A 17,533-nucleotide genomic window follows, 5' to 3' on the forward strand; every position below is an offset into this window, starting at 1 on the left:
TATAAATTCTACAAGGTGTCACTCCAGCATGACCACAGTCTCGTGACAGAAACAAGTAAAAAAATAAATCTAAAAATCATTACTGAATCGGTGAATTTTGAATTGGAGTAAATTTCCCGAGTATTTTTGACATTTGTGATGACTTCATCGTCATTTAGTCATCAATTTCACTATTTTCTTATCCCCCAAAACTATCTTTCAACCGTCGAGCTCAGCTTTGATTTTATAGAGAAACCAACAGTTTAAAAAAACAAACAAAAGTTTAGAAAACAAAGTTTATTTCTGCAGACGTTTTTCGTGTATTTTATTTCGATACATAATTAACAAAAAGAAAATTATCGCAATTAACGCGCAAGTTCCTCCTCCGTAGAAAATAGCCACGAATGATTTTGTCGCATCGAAAACCAGCCCTAAAATCAAAAAGATTTCGTATATTAGATTGGTTTCAAATTTTGGCACAAGGCCAGCAATTTTGCGGGACGGGTGAGTGGATTTCATCAACCCTCCCTCCCACTGCTCAACTGGTACTTATTTTATCGACCCCGAAAGGATGAAAGGCAAATTCGAATCGTTGGAATTTGAACTCAGAACATAAGGAAAGATGAAATGAATTTTGCTCGGCGGATTAACGATTCTGCCAGCTCGCCGTTCTAAATCTTTCAAATATTGAATACATTATTGTAATTATTATCCAAACAATTGGAGCAAATTCTTTGGAATTTCAAGTTGAAAAGAAAATATCTATAAGCTAAGAACGCAAAACAAGATTGAAACGCTGGAGTCTGGAAAAGCAACGGCGTTTGGAACGAAGACTTGAAAAATTTCTCTAAGACAGAATATTAATGCTGCTCCGCGTTTATATAAACAATATAAATGATATATCAGGTTGGTGCAAAAGAAATGTCCGATTTAAAGATCGAAGGGAAAAATGAATAAGCCAATGACTATGGGAATGATTCATTCATTAACCTACTTTCCATTGCTTTCAATGACCTCATTCCATCTTTCAATAACCTTATAAATGCCTCGCTTGTAAAATTCTGTAGGTTTAGAACCAAAATATGAATCCAACTCATTTTCAATCTCGTCTCTTGTTGTTAACCTAAGTCCATCAAAATGGTTCTGTAGTCCTCGGAACAAATGGTAATCAGAAGGAGCAAGGTCAGGAGAATATGAAGAATGAGGCAGCATTTTCCAACCAAGTTCTTCCAAGAGAGTTTTGGTCAGTCGAGCTGTGCGGGGACGAGCATTATCGTGATGGAAGATGACATCCTTTCTTTTAATCAAGGATGCTCGCTTTTGGCTCGGAACTGTTTTCAAATAAGGAAGTTATTCACAGTAAAGATTAATTGTTTGGTTGTTGACAAACAGTTCATAATAGATCACTCCTTTAATACCCCACTCAACATGATCTTCTTTGGATGAAGTCCTGCTCTCGGATGTTGAACTGGCCATCCTTCCTCCTCGACTGATCCAAGAATGGCAGCGTTTAACATTATGGTAAATAATCCACTTCTCCTCACCTGTAACGGGCCTGTCTAAAAATGTTGCTCGAAAGTGTCGCGAAAGCAATGACTGAAAACACGTAGCAAACTGTTGTCGAATCTCTGGCGATAGCTTGTGAGGGGCCCATTTTCCAGCCACTGAAACCTTTCTAACGTGTTTTAGGTAGCGTACCACGGTTGTATGGGCCACGTTTGACTGTTCTGCAAGTTCCCTAGTGGTAACGGTAGGGTTCTCTGAAACAAGAGCTTCCAACATTTCGGAATCAAGTTTTTTTGGACGACCCTCTTTTGGATCCTCTTCTTTCAAAGTGAAGTCCCCACTTCGGAAACAAGAAAACCACCTCCTGCAACTTCTTTCATTCACTACATCATCCTCATAAGTGCTCTGAACAGATCTTCCGGTCGCACTTGCATTAACACCTTTATGAAACTCGTAGAGTAAAACATTTCTTATGTAATCTTTAGATGGGACAAACATGGTGGTAAAATTTTCTGAGAATTATGGCCAGAAGTTAGATAATCTGAAAGAAGATAGTATAAATTGGACACAGAGATATCTTAAAACTATTAGAAGAGGTTAAAAAATTGGTAAACATTTTTTCTAGAAATCGGACATTACTTTTGCACCAACCTGATGCGTGCCGACATTTTAATTTGAGGCTGATTCAAGGGCGTATTCATAGTTTACTTTCAGAATCTTCTAGTATTCCTTATTTACGCGAAACAGAAGAGATGAGAGGGATTTACGGCCATATTTCTTTGGTTCTTCTATTCTGTATTTTACAGAAACGTATTTAATAATAACATTGGTAAACTTGTAAACTCACCATAGATTGGGGGAGAAGCGGAAAATAAAATTCCACAGAAGAAACTAAGAACACTGAATGCTTTTGTGGAATGTTCTAAGCCAACAACTTCTGTAGTGAGGACCAATCTGAGAGACACCGCTAATCCTGGGGAAAAAAAAGAGAATAGTAAAAAAATAAACATAATTTATCTTTAATCTGATGATACAATGTATAAAGAAACCCTAAGATCTTTCTCCTTAAGAAAACCAAAAGCTCTGTAGAACGTTCGTCAGATTAACATTTATGTACAGGATTAATATGTCTCCTTCGTTCATAGATCCAAATTTACGTTTTTCTTCCTCAAAGAGGTCTTAATCCAAGTTTTAGAATTTACTCAGGCTTTACTCACTGTGTGCGATCTCAGACTATAAATGAATGAAAAACTTTAACTGGGGAAACGAAGAGGTTTGTCAGCGTACACGCTGGTTGAATAGTTTATTATTGTGGTGTCTGGTAAATAAGTTCCTTTATACGCCCACAGTCGCACAACACACGTATGTTTATATCTTATATTTCTCTTTTGAGATTCATGTAGGATCTGAGAGCTGAGAGCAGAAGAGACGACTGGGCGAAACTGTTTGACAGTTGGTAATTTCTCACGGCTGACTGGATAAGCAATCTGTTTTGGCAACAGCAATTTTTAACGCCGGAGGCAAACACACACACACACCACACACACACACACACACACACTGTCTGTCTCTCTTTTAAGCGCTCAATCAGAAATATTCACGTAGAAACAGAATGACAGAAAGATAGCGGGGGAAACAATTAATTGAACGTCATCGACATAAACACCTCTTCGTACACGTAAAGAGAAGTATGCTTACGTAGACAGACAGACAGATAGAGGGGGATATATAGAGTGAGAGAGACAGAGACAGACAGACTCTTACACAGAGGGGGAGAGACAGATATAGAAATAAGGAGTGATAGGCTGAGTGCAGTATCACAATGTTTGCTACAGTAAAGCATCAAATAAGTCAGCGTCGAATCAGTGATGCCTAAACGGCTGCGCCAAAGCGACTGCGCCAAAGCGACTGCGCCAAAACGGTTGCACCAGAACGTCTGCGCCAGAACAGCTGTGCTAAGACGTTTCATACCTGTGAATGTAATCCATATATAAACTATAACTGATTGCAAAAACTTACCACTCGCGAATCCAAAGACGGAAACCACAGGAGCCATGTATTCGAATCTATTGCAGTGTGGTATCAATATTGCAGTGATTACATGTATCGACAAGGAAAAAACATATATTTTGTTGCTACTAAAGTGAAGGAAATCGACAAATACTCCGAGTAACAGTTCACCGATTGTCGCAAACATCCCCAGAAACAACATCAAAAGTGCAGCATTTTGTTTACTCATTCCAAACGACCAGACACACATAGGTGGTATGAAGGCATACATTGCGGCAGTAGCTGCAATATAATAAACGTTTAAACAGATTTAGTCAGCATTTTTTACCCAACTGCGGTTGGTTAGTAACATTGGATTAAATTACTATTTTCTTCTGACGATTTGCCGTTTCACTGTGATAAGAGAACCGTCTTAGCGTTATACACTACTGAAACACAAGTTATTTAATTTATGATGTTGTAAAAAAACATCATCTGTTTTAGCCTGCTCAAGGATATATATAATTTTATTTTTTAAATAAATATTGTTTAATTCTATTTGCTTATTTATTTAACTATTATTGTTATTATTTTTAACCTGAAGAGTGACTATACTTTTAAATTGAATTGATTGAATTTAATTATAGTCATGAAACGTACGTAGTTTTTTTTGCTTATTATATATTGATTATTCATTTTTGTACTTTTTGTGATCTAGTTATATGTTTTTAAAAAATATAATTCATTTTTTATTTATGATTTGGTTTATGTCTATGATTTGTTTGAAATGCATAATAGTGTTTTTCTCTAATTTTCACACACACACACACACACACACACACACATATATATATATAGCGGTTGTGTGGTAAGTAGCCTGATTACAAACTACATGGTTCCAGGTTCAGTCCTACTGCGGGGCACCTTGGGTATGTGTCTTCTACTATAGCTTCAGGCTGACCAAAGCCTTGTGAGTGGATTTGGTAGACGGAAACTGAAAGAAGCCCGTCGTATATAAATGTATATGTTTGTTTGTCTGTGTCTATCCCCTCACTATCGCTTGAAACCGATGTTGGTGTGTTTACGACCCTCTAACTTATCGGTTTGGCAACAAAAACCGATAGAATAAGTCCTGGGGTCGATTTGTTCGACTAAAGACGGTGCTCCAGCATGGCTGCAGTCAAATGACTGAAATAAATAATAGGATGAAAGAATAAAAGAATATATACAATCACCATGATTGATCGCTAAACCCACAAGTTTTTAAAAATTTTCCTCCTTTTTATTTTCCCTGTTTGTTTTCACTTATACCTTTCCTTTGAAGAGCGTAGGCTTAAAACGTAAAAGACTTTCTCACTTTCTCGAGGGTCAAACTAATACACCTACTTGTTGTTCATTCACCTATCTTTTCTCTTTCTGTAAATTTCAACTTTTTAATATATATATATATATATATATATATATATATATATATACAAAATAAGGGCAAACGAAAAATTCTATTGCCAATATGCCGAAAAAAAGACAAAATTGTCAAAATTGTTTTGTCTTTTTTTTCGGCATATTTGGCAATAGAATTTTTCTGTTGCCCTCATTTTGTAAATTATTTGTAAATTTGACCTTTAAAGGTATTTTTCGATATACTGGCCATTGATAAAAATTTTTTCCCGAAAAAAATTTTATCCTACATTAGTTATATATATGTGTGTGTGTGTGTGTGGTGTGTGTGTGTGTGTGGTGTGTGTGTGTGTGTGTGTGTGTGTGTATATATATATATTAGAAAGCAGCAAAAATATCACAAAAACTGTTACTCAGAGTTTCACGTTCCCGTTCGTCGGACAGTTTTGTTTAGAATGGAGCAAGATAACGTAATATGCAGAAATGCAATTACTTTGATAGATACACGTTTGAAAATGGTTTTGTTTCATTGGTCCTTTCAACTAACGGCCTTTTCAAAAACCGGTTGCATGAAATAAACTGCGGTTAAAAATCATATTATTATAAAACTCGAAGAAAACCTTAAATCAAAAATAGCTTATAAAGAAGGAAATAATTAGCTGTAAAAATAATAAATTAAAAGATATATCCGTTTGAAAAGTTTTCATGCTAAAATAGACAGACATTTAGCAATACATACATATACCAAACAATCTATAATATACATATATACTGTAAATATACAGACGTATGTACGTAGCTACATACGTTTACTGACACATATAGGCAAAACATAAATGTATACAAATGCCTATATATGTATACACTCACACACACGCAAAATTTCCAAGTGTATGCTTATACAACCTAGTTGTTACAGGCGAAAGAAAGAAAAGGAAAAAATCAGACAATAACAAGTGGGGGGGGGGAGAGAAAAGGGGGAAAATAAGAAAAAGAAATAAAAGAAAAGAAACACAGAATTAGAGAGAGAAAGGGAAAAAAATAGATATTTGAAAAACTTGTAATTGTTTTTAAATAAATATATTTATATACATACCAAACTTGTTTCAAGAATATTGTTTGTTTATCAATGGTATAAATATATGGGATTTAAAAAAATAAAAATTGCGAAGTGGAAAAACATGTTTAAATGATTAAATGTTCACAAAATTTAATATTATCAAAAATGATCGGCAAAGAATATAAAAAATGTGTATCAACATTTTACTCATTAAAAAATAGAAATCACAGCCAAGTATCATTTTGGAAGAAGAAAAAAAAAACTAAAACGAAGAAAAAACTCAATTTCTCCACAAAAAAACAACCAGACACAACAGACATAATTCGAAAACTTTAGTAAGAGTCTCCCTCGCGGGTATCGAAACTACAACTCAAAGTCACCATACAACACAAACACCAATTGCTGACGTCACCTATCTCTAGACAATGAAAATTTACCTGCGATCAGAACTGGACTTTCAGAAAATAAAACAAACTGACCCTTTAAGAGAATCAAACAACTGGAAGGGTTGATGACCATTCCCTACAGAGAAGCAACCAGGCAGAATGCCAAACTTGACCACCAGAAAGAACAAGACGTCATCAGAATTATAATGAACTAGCAGTATCGCCCGGCGTTGCTCGGGTTTGTTTCGACCCTTTAGAATTGGAATTTTTGAAATGTAAAAATTTTGCATTCTGTAGCTTGTTATTCTCTTTAAGTAAACATTTTTCTGGTTGAAATACACCGAAAAATGGCGACACACAGTAAAAAAATAGTAAAAAATAGGGTTTTTCATAGAAAAAAGCACCTCTTTGATGTAAATAATTTTTGGTGTTAACATGGTCCGATTAGAATTTTTTCTTCTACGGAAGGAAGGGCAAGCCTTCTTCTATCATACTCTCAATTTTGGTCAACTTCCGCCGCAGGGTGTCTGAGGAGATAGTGTTAGTTGAAACCTGCCATACACAGACAACTTCAGCTTTATATAGAGAGAGATTAAAAATTAAATCCGCTCACGGAAAAAAACTTATAAACTACAATGATTCCAAAATATCCCGTTGCAAGCGAAAATCCCTGCACGTGATGGAAAAAAAAAGGAATCACACGGAAGATAGGAGAAACTGCAACAAAATCCCTTTCCTTTACTCTCTTCTTTTCTTATCTCTCACTTAACTCAGAATGACTGAACTTTTGATGATCCACAATTTTTGTATTCTTCGTCGATCATTTTTGATATTATTGAATTTGGTGAACATTTGATCATTTAAACATTTTAAATCCAAAATGTTTATACCAGTGAGAAAGAAAAATATTTTGAAACTAGTTTGGTATGTATGTAAATAAATTTATTTAAAAACAATTACAAATTCAGGTGCATTTTCAACAACAAATTCTATATATATATGTATGTTGTTGTATTTAGGAATGGTCATGTTGCCAATTTAGCCAATAAAAACACACGCACTATATATTTGGAGTTAATTTGCTTCAGCTTTATTTATTTTTTACATTAATCTTAATCTTATTTCGGCCAGAGTTCTTTCGTCACACTCCTGTGACGAAAGTACTCTGAAGCAAATTAACACCAAATATATAGTGCGTGTGTTTTTATTGGCTAAACTGGCAAAATGACCATTCCTAAATACAACAGCATCTGTTTCAACACACGATTTCACATCAAGAATCTTGCAAAACAAATATATAAACGTATATGTATATATGTATATGTATGTATATATATATATATATATATATATATATATATATATATATATATATATATGCATATATATGTGTGTATGCATTCTTACAGATATATACATATCCACACAAGGTGTTTCCCCTCAAAAATGTATGCCCGTGTTTGCGGATGATACTTTAATTGTGATTTCCTTTTAGATTTAGTTCATTATCATAATAATTGGAGCCAGTCTAAGCTTTCAATGAAGGAAATTTATCTGAAAGTACTAACGGAAGTTTATTTTCTTCGAAATTTGCTTTTGTAACTTTAATAACGATTTTTCAAAATATTTTTCGCATTTAACTATACTTAGCTATGCTTAGGTTATAAAAAAGCGAATTCAAATGTTTAGGACTTGGTAGACTTCCGAGATTTGTGACGGTTATGTAAACCGATTTCCCATATCAGTCACCAAGGATTGTCTTTTATAATATTCTCGTCATTTGTTTATTGTTATTGTTGTTAAAAATCCTGTAAATCCTTAAAGAGGCGATCACTTTGCTCAGCTGACAGCCTTCCCATGTTCTTAAATTTGTCAAAATGACCGTCATGGTTACAGGATTTCAGAGACATCCTGCAACTCATTTTGTATTAGCTCTTCACCAAATTCTCAACTTGCTCCACATAGTTTCCTATCTTGCGATTGCGCCTGGAAGCTCCGTATCATTATGATATCATGATAAAGACGCCCCAGGTTCCTTTTTTTCTTTTTTACTTAGCGTCATATGGAATTCCTTACACTCCAGTATCTTATTTTATCTGCGGTCTGAAAATGGATATCGACTTCGGACTTTGCTTCAGGCAGTTTAGGGAAGAAATCTTGAAGATAAGTAAAGGTTGCTGACTCCTATGAAAACCGTGAAAAAAAGTGCTTTTTAAGACCCAACTGATGTGCAGTGTTGCAAACTTCTTTCAAAAGTCCCCCAATCACTCGCAGTTGGTGTTGCTTCTCCGCAAGAATAGCAGAGGCAGTTATGGCCAGTGCTGCCGCTCATTAAGCACCGTGGTGGCCCTGCTGTCTATCCTGTCCCAAAGGTGAAGATAGCATGGGAACTTGTAAAGCCACAATAGAGACTCAACAGGAATGTCACCATTTTGAATTTTCGATTACCTCCTTGCTATCGTCATCATACTTCAAAAGATCTCGAAAGGTATTGACGCTGTTGTATTCCTCTTTGAAGAAACTGAGTGAGCCAGGAAAAGAGGCGGATACTTTTGATAAGTTCCGGAGCGCCATGTCTTTGAAGTGACGCCATTTGTTTAAGCTGCAAGCGATTTCGATTGCTTCAAACAGACTGGTCATATTTTGGTAGATGCAGAGCCCTTCTCGAAAAATCCAGGGACACTTCTTCTGATCAGTGACTTCCATTCCTTGGATCTAAAGATCAAGAGTTTGGAATTGTATTTTATGGTTCCTGTGTCTCTCATCAAATTATTGAGGTATTTTTGTCTGGGAGTATTATGGCTTCTTTTCTCAGGTGCACTTGGGTGCAATTGCAATATGCACCTACAGCGTCTTTCTGCCATTCCAAATTGCTGCTGCTCTCTCTCTTTCTCCAGAAATGCGGGTGATGGATGATGGGAAATCGGAGTACATACTAGGAAATGCATTCTTGCCAGTTCGATGTTTGGAAGAGTCCGATATGAGAACATTACAATTGCCTGAGTGGATAATGTGTTCCTGCCGAATTCTTGAAATAACCGACCTCTATACCATTCTGAAAAAGAACAAAATAAAATTGATTTTAAGAAAAAATAAATTATTTTAATCGCAACTGGTGTCTAATAGTTTCTCCCAACAAATTTCATATCAGATATATTTTTTTCTAAACAATGGATATTTTTTTAAAATCTCTTTTAATATTTATAAAATTCCAAATTTTTGGCATAGTGGAAGGTGTTCATAAGTCATTTAAAAACACACAAGAACCGTTAGATTCACTTCAACATTTAAATTTGATTTGTCAAAATATTTTCGTCGATTCACTGACAAAATTCCGTGCTGCATCTCAAAATTTTTTTTATAATATAAAATCCTACTTTACACGCAAAGAGAAATTGTATATCTTACCTTGTAAGGTATTTTCATAACACTCGCAGGTTAATTGAGGTGAGCAGAGTTTGTTTTGTTACCCGAGACACATGGCGAAACAACTTGTAGGCCTCGTACATTTTGGCAGATGCTGTCGCAGAGTTCTTTTTAGGCTCTTCTTTTGGTACTTTAATCACAGACATGGCAAAATACGTCTGTCTGGTGGTTGCGGATCCTTGATATCATCTCTGATAAATACAAGGTTGAGTCAAAAGTTTTTTTTTCGCACTTCAAGCTTTAATCAATAGTTTAAACAAGTTCAATACGGAAAGCGTTTATTAATCAAAATTCCATTTGAATGCTTTAAAGGCAAAAACCTTCCTTGTACCAGTTTTCGACCGCATCCATATTGTTGAACCTCTGTTCTCGTAGAGATGAGCCATTGCTCGGAAAATACAGTAATCTGTTGGTGTAAGATCCGGATTTTAGGTAGGATGAGCCACCACTTCCAGCCACTCAAGTTCTAGTTTGCGCTTGATCACATTGGTAATGTGTGCCGGAGCATTGTACTGTTGGAGTACGAAGTCTTCGATTGACCAATTCCGTGTGGATGGAAGCACTCCGTCGGTTACGACGACGAGGGTTCCGGTTGATTCGAATCAACGGAACAGCCTGCTCGTGAAATTAACGTGTAAGTGGCTGAGCACTCCACTGACACGGGTACCCTTAACGTAGTTCTCGGGGATATTCAGCGTGACACAGAGAGTGACAAGGCCGGCCCTTTGAAATACAGGTAGAACAGAAACAGGAAGTAAGAGTGAGAGAAAGTTGTGGTGAAAGAGTACAGCAGGGATCACCACCATCCCCTGCATTTGATGAGCATAAAATTTAGCATTTTTACGAGTGCAACACACACTCAAAACTCAAAACACATAAGATGATATTCTATTCAAACCGCCCTTATTTGACAACAGGTTATGAAGCCTGGCACAACGAAGCCACGGATTTTTAAGGTTACGAAAATAGATCCTTTTTTCATTCCCAATTACAATTCGACCCCCAAAAACGGGCATCTGAAGGATTTGCCAGCAGTTGTTTGCAAGTGTTCATACATCACTGAGATCGGTTATTGTTCATGAGGAACTTCTCGACAGCGTCTATGCACAAGGCCGAGCTTGATAGGGGTTTGTGAAGAACCAAGTTCTGCTGAAAATGTACGAATCTTTGTGACTGGCTGTTATTAAAAATTTCAAGAAAAGCGTCATATTCGTCATATTCCACAACAGATGGTCTATCTGATATTGGTTTGTTTCCGACGGGGCTGGTGTCACCTTCCTTGAAACGTCTGAACCAGTTTTGTGCCACACACTCTTTGACAGTTCTTAGACTTTTCCCATCGTTAATGTCTTTTGCCGCTCTCCTTGTAATCGATCTTTTTCTCTCCACATGTAACATAAAATGGATCAAATTGCAATTTTTCCTCCACTCATTATCAAAGTTGGAAAATAAAGACTAAACAATTAGCGTTTATATGTTACAAGTGAAAATAAAGGCGCAGGAGTGGCTGTGTGGTAAGTAGCTTGTTTACCAACCACATGGTTCCGGGTTCAGTCCCACTGCGTGGCACCTTGGGCAAGTGTCTTCTACTATAGCCTCGGGCCGACCAAAGCCTTGTGAGTGGATTTGGTAGACGGAAACTGAAAGAAGCCCGTCGTATATATATGTATATATATATATATATATATATATATATATATATGTGTGTGTGTGTGTGTGTGTGTGTGTGTGTGTGTGTTTGTGTGTCTGTGTTTGTCCCCTAGCATTGCTTGACAACCGATGCTGGTGTGTTTACGTCCCCGTCACTTAGCGGTTCGGCAAAAGAGACCGATAGAATAAGTACTGGGCTTACAAAAGAATAAGTCCTGGGGGTCGAGTTGCTCGATTAAAGGCGGTGCTCCAGCATGGCCGCGGTCAAATGACTGAAACAAGTAAAAGAGTAAAAGAGTAACAAACAATCCCGCTACGAGTGGACAACAGGTTGTATCAAATTAATTGCATAACATAAAGATACAAATTGCCAAATATCAGTAGAAATAAAAATTAAAAAAAACCTGAAACCAGTCAAATGCGAAAGGTACAGCTTGGCCCATCCACTTGGGCAGCTAGAACTCATATGAACGGACGAATCACTGAGTTTATATTATTATTCAAACTACTGCGAAGTTCTAGAAAATTTCTAGAAAGCTCTTGGAAGTTCTCAGATCAAGAAAATTCTGTATCAGCTAATCAGTTCCGAATCTATAAGGAATGCTCTGGAAAAAAGGTTTTAATTTCAAAACATTGTGACTGAAGTCACAAATACAATCTATGAAGAGAACAGTAGCCATTTTTCAGACATTTTGGTGGGTATGCTAGAAGGAAATAACATTTATTGCTAAGGAACTGCATTAATAGCTGAAACCAGTCAAATGCGAAATTTATTATGAAATGTAAGTGAAATGTGAAACAATGAGAGTTATCAAATAAATGACAATAAAATTGGAGCTTAATACATCAAATTGAAAATGCGCTGGTTTAAGAAAACAGTGAAGTATGATGTAAAGTAAATGAAATAAAATGAGATTCGTCTAAGTTCGTAAAAATTGTTGACTATATATGTTTGTTTAAAAACATTTGACGGTACGAAACTAATGTTTCGGAATGCCTGTGAAGGATGGTGCCGTTATGAAAATGTATTTAATAGATCTCTGCCGTACAAAAAATACATGGTCTTTTTGGTAAGATTTATGCCCCTCTTGCCCTACCATTTGGATCCGCCCCTGAGTTTAATTCAAAAGACAGCGTTTATTCCTCATTAATTACTGAGAGAAATACCATTATTATGTGTTATTTATATTATTTTTTAATTGTAATTATATTAAATGAGTTAATATGAAACGGTTTTCAAAATTTCTTCTTTCTTTGTCGGGTGTTTAATTTTGGTTGACGTGTAAAACTCAGATTACTAAACAAGACTGTGCTACTCAAAAAGTTATTAACGGATGAATGGAACGAAAACCTTTAGCAACACCCTACTTGAATGAAACATTTAAAACTAAATTTTTAAGAAGTTATTCAAAACGTGGTTAGATTCTTTATATATAATAAAACTGACAGAACTATTTTATTAGGATTTTTGAAAGTTTAGTATAAAGTAGCGGTGAAATTTAGCAATTAATATAAGATATTATAACCATCATAAATTTAGCTTAAGAAACTATTTGAACTCGCACACACACACACGTATCAGGATATATAGTATATAAATAATATAACTATATATCTATATGACAAATAAAGGGTTGTAGAGAGGTTATGTGGCTCCGGCCTTTTGAGCCTGACGAGTGGCCAATACAGCTAAGCGTTTTATAGGCGCGAAACGAACCGTCACTACAGCAAACAACCTTCTAAATATAAGTTCTATCAATATTTTTATGTATGTATGTACGTACGTCATTATTCAATTTTACTTCCAAGATTTCTTCCCAACATCATCAACAGGGTATTTTTGTACGTATGTGTGTGTTCATATTTACTTAAATGCTAAACTTCTGGAAAGTTTTACAGATTTTTACAGTTCCAGTGATAGATTGGATCTGTAGTGTTCGAATTAGCTTTCTCCTTTCTGGTTTTGAGAAGCCAAATTTCTCAAGATTGCTATTTAGGCAGTGTGTTACATATCCCAGGGTCCCAATAATTGCAGGTATAAACCTAAACTTCTAATATGGATAGAATAACTACATGCCTGTCTGTCTGTCTGTATGTGTGTGTGTATAGGCGTATATGGATGTATATCAGTTCAATCGCAAACAATAGCTTTCTTTTTATGACATGAAAGGCTCGCACGTAAGAATCATAAAATTATTCTAAGTAGTAGTAGTAGTAGTAGTAGTAGTAGTAATAGCAGTAGTGATACTCACACACCCAAAATGTGTAGGAGATCGTCAGCAACACAAAGTTAATATCTTTAAAAATTTCCACCCCAATTACAGCTGAACATCGCTTCAGGATTGAACCTCCGTCGATTTTCTGCTTCTCTACAATCGTCTCATCTTTGATGTCACTTTTTTCTGCCGGTAGAGGACTCCCCTAAAATTAATAAAATATACTTCAGATAAAAAATTTTTTTTAACAAAGCGGTGCTCCAGCAAGGCCGCAGTCAAATGAGTAAAATAAGTAAACGAATAAAAGAATAAAAATATCATTTCATACATCAAGGGTTTTGTAAGGGTCTCCTCCCTATTTCCTGTATTGTTCGTTCGTGTTTTTTCTTTTCATTTCATTATACGGACAAGCGTAATATCGAACACGGAGTTTCGTAACTTGAAACGTTTGAACGCGTATTATTCGTGGAGGGATATATTTTGTCCTGAGTCAATGGTGATAATTATACGAATATTCTGTTGTGTCTGGGGAGAGTCATTTTCTTTTTGTGCCTTATTATGTAACACATTCACCAGTAAAATTTCCACTTTTTTCTTATTTTTATTGTCCTAAAATTTTGTTGCGTCTTGCAACCTTTTCAATAGTTTTGACTCAACACACGAACTCAGATAAAGAATCTTGCAAACCAAATCCAAAAACGAAATATACGAATATGGAATATCGTTAATTACGTTTTCCTAATTGAAAAAAAAGAAAGAAAAATATTTCAGTGAATGTGTATAAGTTATAAGTTATCCGGGATAATTGTGACAGGCATTCGTGTGTGATAAGAAGTTTTATTTTCAACCCCATGGTTCCGGGTTCAGTTCCAGTGTGTAGCGCTTTGGGCAAGTGTCTTCAACTATAGCCTCAGTGGATTTGCTTGATGGAAACTGAAAGAAACCCATCATATCTATCTATCTATCTATCTATCTATCTATCTAAATATATATCTATGTGTACGTGTGTGTTTGTGTCTGTCCCCTACAACCACTTGACACCTGGTGTTGGTGTGTTTACGTCCCCGTAACTTAGTGGTTTGGCAGAAGAGACCAATAGAAAGTGTAGAAAGCTTTAAAGCAGTACTGAGGTCGATTCGTTCGACGAAATTTCTTCAGAGTGATGCCCCAGCATGGCCGCAGCCTAATGACTGAAACAAGTAAAAGATAAAAAGTAACTGTTGGAATATGATCTCTTGTAATTAATTGTGATAACTGTACAAATAGGAGAGATAAAGGTCAGATAACTGAAAAACTGTGACAAAACTCTGATGAAATACAGATAAATAATGTGTTTGTTTATTCACAACACGTTCTTGAACGTCAGAACGTGAAATGCATTCGTTGCGGCATTTTGTTTTGGAGAACACTGCTTTCTCTACAGACCAGTTAAAAATAAACATACACAGCATTATTTCGATCCTAACTGCTTCGTGTGCTTATAACGAATTGAAATATTAATTAGTTGCTTCTCTCTTCGCAACAGAGAGAGAAATATTTCTATTTAAGGCTCACGTTTTTCTATTTTCTATTTATTTCTAGTCCTATTTATATCACCTGAATATTTAGAAAATCCCAAGCAATCGACACTGACTAATGCAATGATTATACTTATTAATGTTGTAAATTTTAATTAAAATATAAAGGCTTATCAAAGGAATTCATTTAGGGCTTACTTTCTAGATTGTTCTCCTCTAAAAGCCATCCGTATGTTGGTTTCCTGTGATTCTCCTACCTTACCACGCCTACCTCTGTGATCATTCATTAGCATCTCTTATATATCTCTCCCGTCTAACATATTACATTAACAGTTAAAGACAACATTTCGCCGATGAGCACCAATAAGACCGAAACATATCAACAGTTGTCACAGCTGAAAGTCAGACACAATTCTCAATGCAGTCAATATTAAATTATTTTAATTAATTTAATTAATTTTTTACTTCATTGCGTTATTTTAATTAATTATATTTCTTTACTCATTATACTAAGTGTGTGATTAATTACTTCATTAACCAGGTTTCATATCAAGAAGTAGGTATGGCTATTCCCACCCCCACCTCTAAATATTTAATCGCTGTGTATCTGTACTGATATCAGAACCTTTATTGGTATTCATGTGGCTAACTACATGTTAAATGAGTTTGTCTACAGCGATACGTGTGTGTGTGAGCGTGTGCGTGCGTGCGTGCGTGCGTGTGTGTGTGTGTGTGTGTGTGTGTGTGTGTCTAAGTGATAAACAACCATGTAGTAAATATTCTCTCTGTCTCTCTCACCGTATTCTGTTTCTCGTCCGATAAATCAAATGCTTCGTTTATCATTTCTCTCTGTTTGATGTTTTCTCCGTTGATATATTCCGGTGCTAAAGACGGAAGTTCCATTGCCGTGGGGTGGTCGGTTCCATCTGTAATTAAAGATTTGTATAAATTCTTCTGAAATATTATTTAATTTTTTTCACATCCTCACACACATACGTAAGCACACCAAATGTATGCACACAACGAGTTATATATGCATGAGACATGCATGAGACGGTTGTCTGTGATTTGAACCCATGATAGAAACTGTCGACAGCAAATCAAGGGATCACATACAATTGGGGTACGTTTTGGTTACCTCACCCCCATTAAAAAATTGCCATTTAAATATTGGGTTATCTTCCCGCCGTAGACTGACAACCGATGTTGGTGTGTTCGCGCCCCGTAACCTAGCAGTTCGGCAAAAGACGCCGATAGAATAAGTACTAGGCTTACAAAGAATAAGTCCTGGCATCGATTTGTTCGAACAAAGGCGGTGATCCAGCATGGCCGCAGTCAAATGACTGAAACAAATAAAAGAATATACTCATATATATATATATATATATAGATATATATATATATATATATATATATATATAATATATATATATATATATATGATAGATCGTTAGCCACTACACATATTTTTTTCTCTCCTCGTTTTTCTGTGTCCCTTTCTGTAGAAGAGCGTAGGCTCGAAACGTAAAAGACTTTTTCTATTCCTGAGCGTTATACTAATACATCTGTTTGTTCTTTACACCACCTGTCTTCGTCTTTTGCTTTTTTCGTAAACTCTCCCTATATGTATATATATATATATATATATATATATTAGTGTGTGTGTGTGTGTGTGTATGCTTGCAAAAAAGTATACACACATATTTCATATATTGGTAGCAACATTTTTACCCGAGGCAAGGTCATAGAATTTTACTCGAGTTTATTGCTGTAGATACCTGGTCCAACTAATTCCAAGTAGCTACTGCGCATGTTGTTCGATTTTTTGTGCATGTCCAATCCGTAGCCGTAACAGATTTTGGATTTTCGTAAATGAGAACTCCGAACTTGAATGAACTCACCTTTATATTCTGTGTTTCCAGCCCCTGCGCTGGTGTAGGGGAGAGGTCGGCAAAGGGCTCCCAAAACAGTGATATTCAGAAGAATTCCCGCTATAATGAGCAACGTGCTTCTAAGTCCATAGAAATCCAAGAGTAACTGGACAATCAAGCTAAACAACATGGTGCCCATTCCTCCTCCACAATTGGTAATTCCGATTGCCAATGCCCGTTTCTTATCAAAATAGAGACCTGCAATAATCTGGCAGGTGAAAAAGGACATTCCAAGGGATACACCTGCAAAAGAATGGAATATTTCACGGGTTAGGGTTCAGTTTTGGAAGATGTATCTCTCACATTTGTTCTAAAAATAAACTTTGCCAGTTACTATATCGAATGAAATATTAAAAATATAAAATCGAAACCTGTGTATTATACTTAATGAATAGACACCATTGAAAGATATATTGCTGTGGTTCTTTTCGGAGAGAAATTTTCTTCATAACCGTGTTGTGCTAAAAGTAACGTG

The 17,533-nt window shown here is 35.8% G+C and overlaps 1 protein-coding gene across 2 annotated transcripts in view; it reads right to left on the reverse strand.

Annotated features, from left to right (window-relative positions):
• Positions 1-257: 257 nt before the first annotated feature.
• The window catches only part of LOC115221546 (monocarboxylate transporter 12-like), a 30,047-nt gene continuing 12,771 nt past the window's right edge, over positions 258-17,533 (reverse strand). For both annotated transcript variants that reach the window (XM_036510656.1, XM_029791747.2), the window contains exons 4-9: positions 17,029-17,301; positions 15,926-16,053; positions 13,647-13,815; positions 3,505-3,777; positions 2,333-2,458; positions 258-410 (exon numbers count right to left, since the gene is read on the reverse strand). In XM_036510656.1, coding sequence (XP_036366549.1) covers positions 277-410; positions 2,333-2,458; positions 3,505-3,777; positions 13,647-13,815; positions 15,926-16,053; positions 17,029-17,301 — 1,103 coding nt within the window. In that variant the 3' untranslated portion in view covers positions 258-276. The remainder of the gene's footprint in view (positions 411-2,332; positions 2,459-3,504; positions 3,778-13,646; positions 13,816-15,925; positions 16,054-17,028; positions 17,302-17,533) is intronic.

Source organism: Octopus sinensis, linkage group LG18 (genome assembly GCF_006345805.1).
Source record: "Octopus sinensis linkage group LG18, ASM634580v1, whole genome shotgun sequence".
NCBI classification, from domain to species: Eukaryota; Metazoa; Mollusca; class Cephalopoda; order Octopoda; family Octopodidae; genus Octopus; species Octopus sinensis.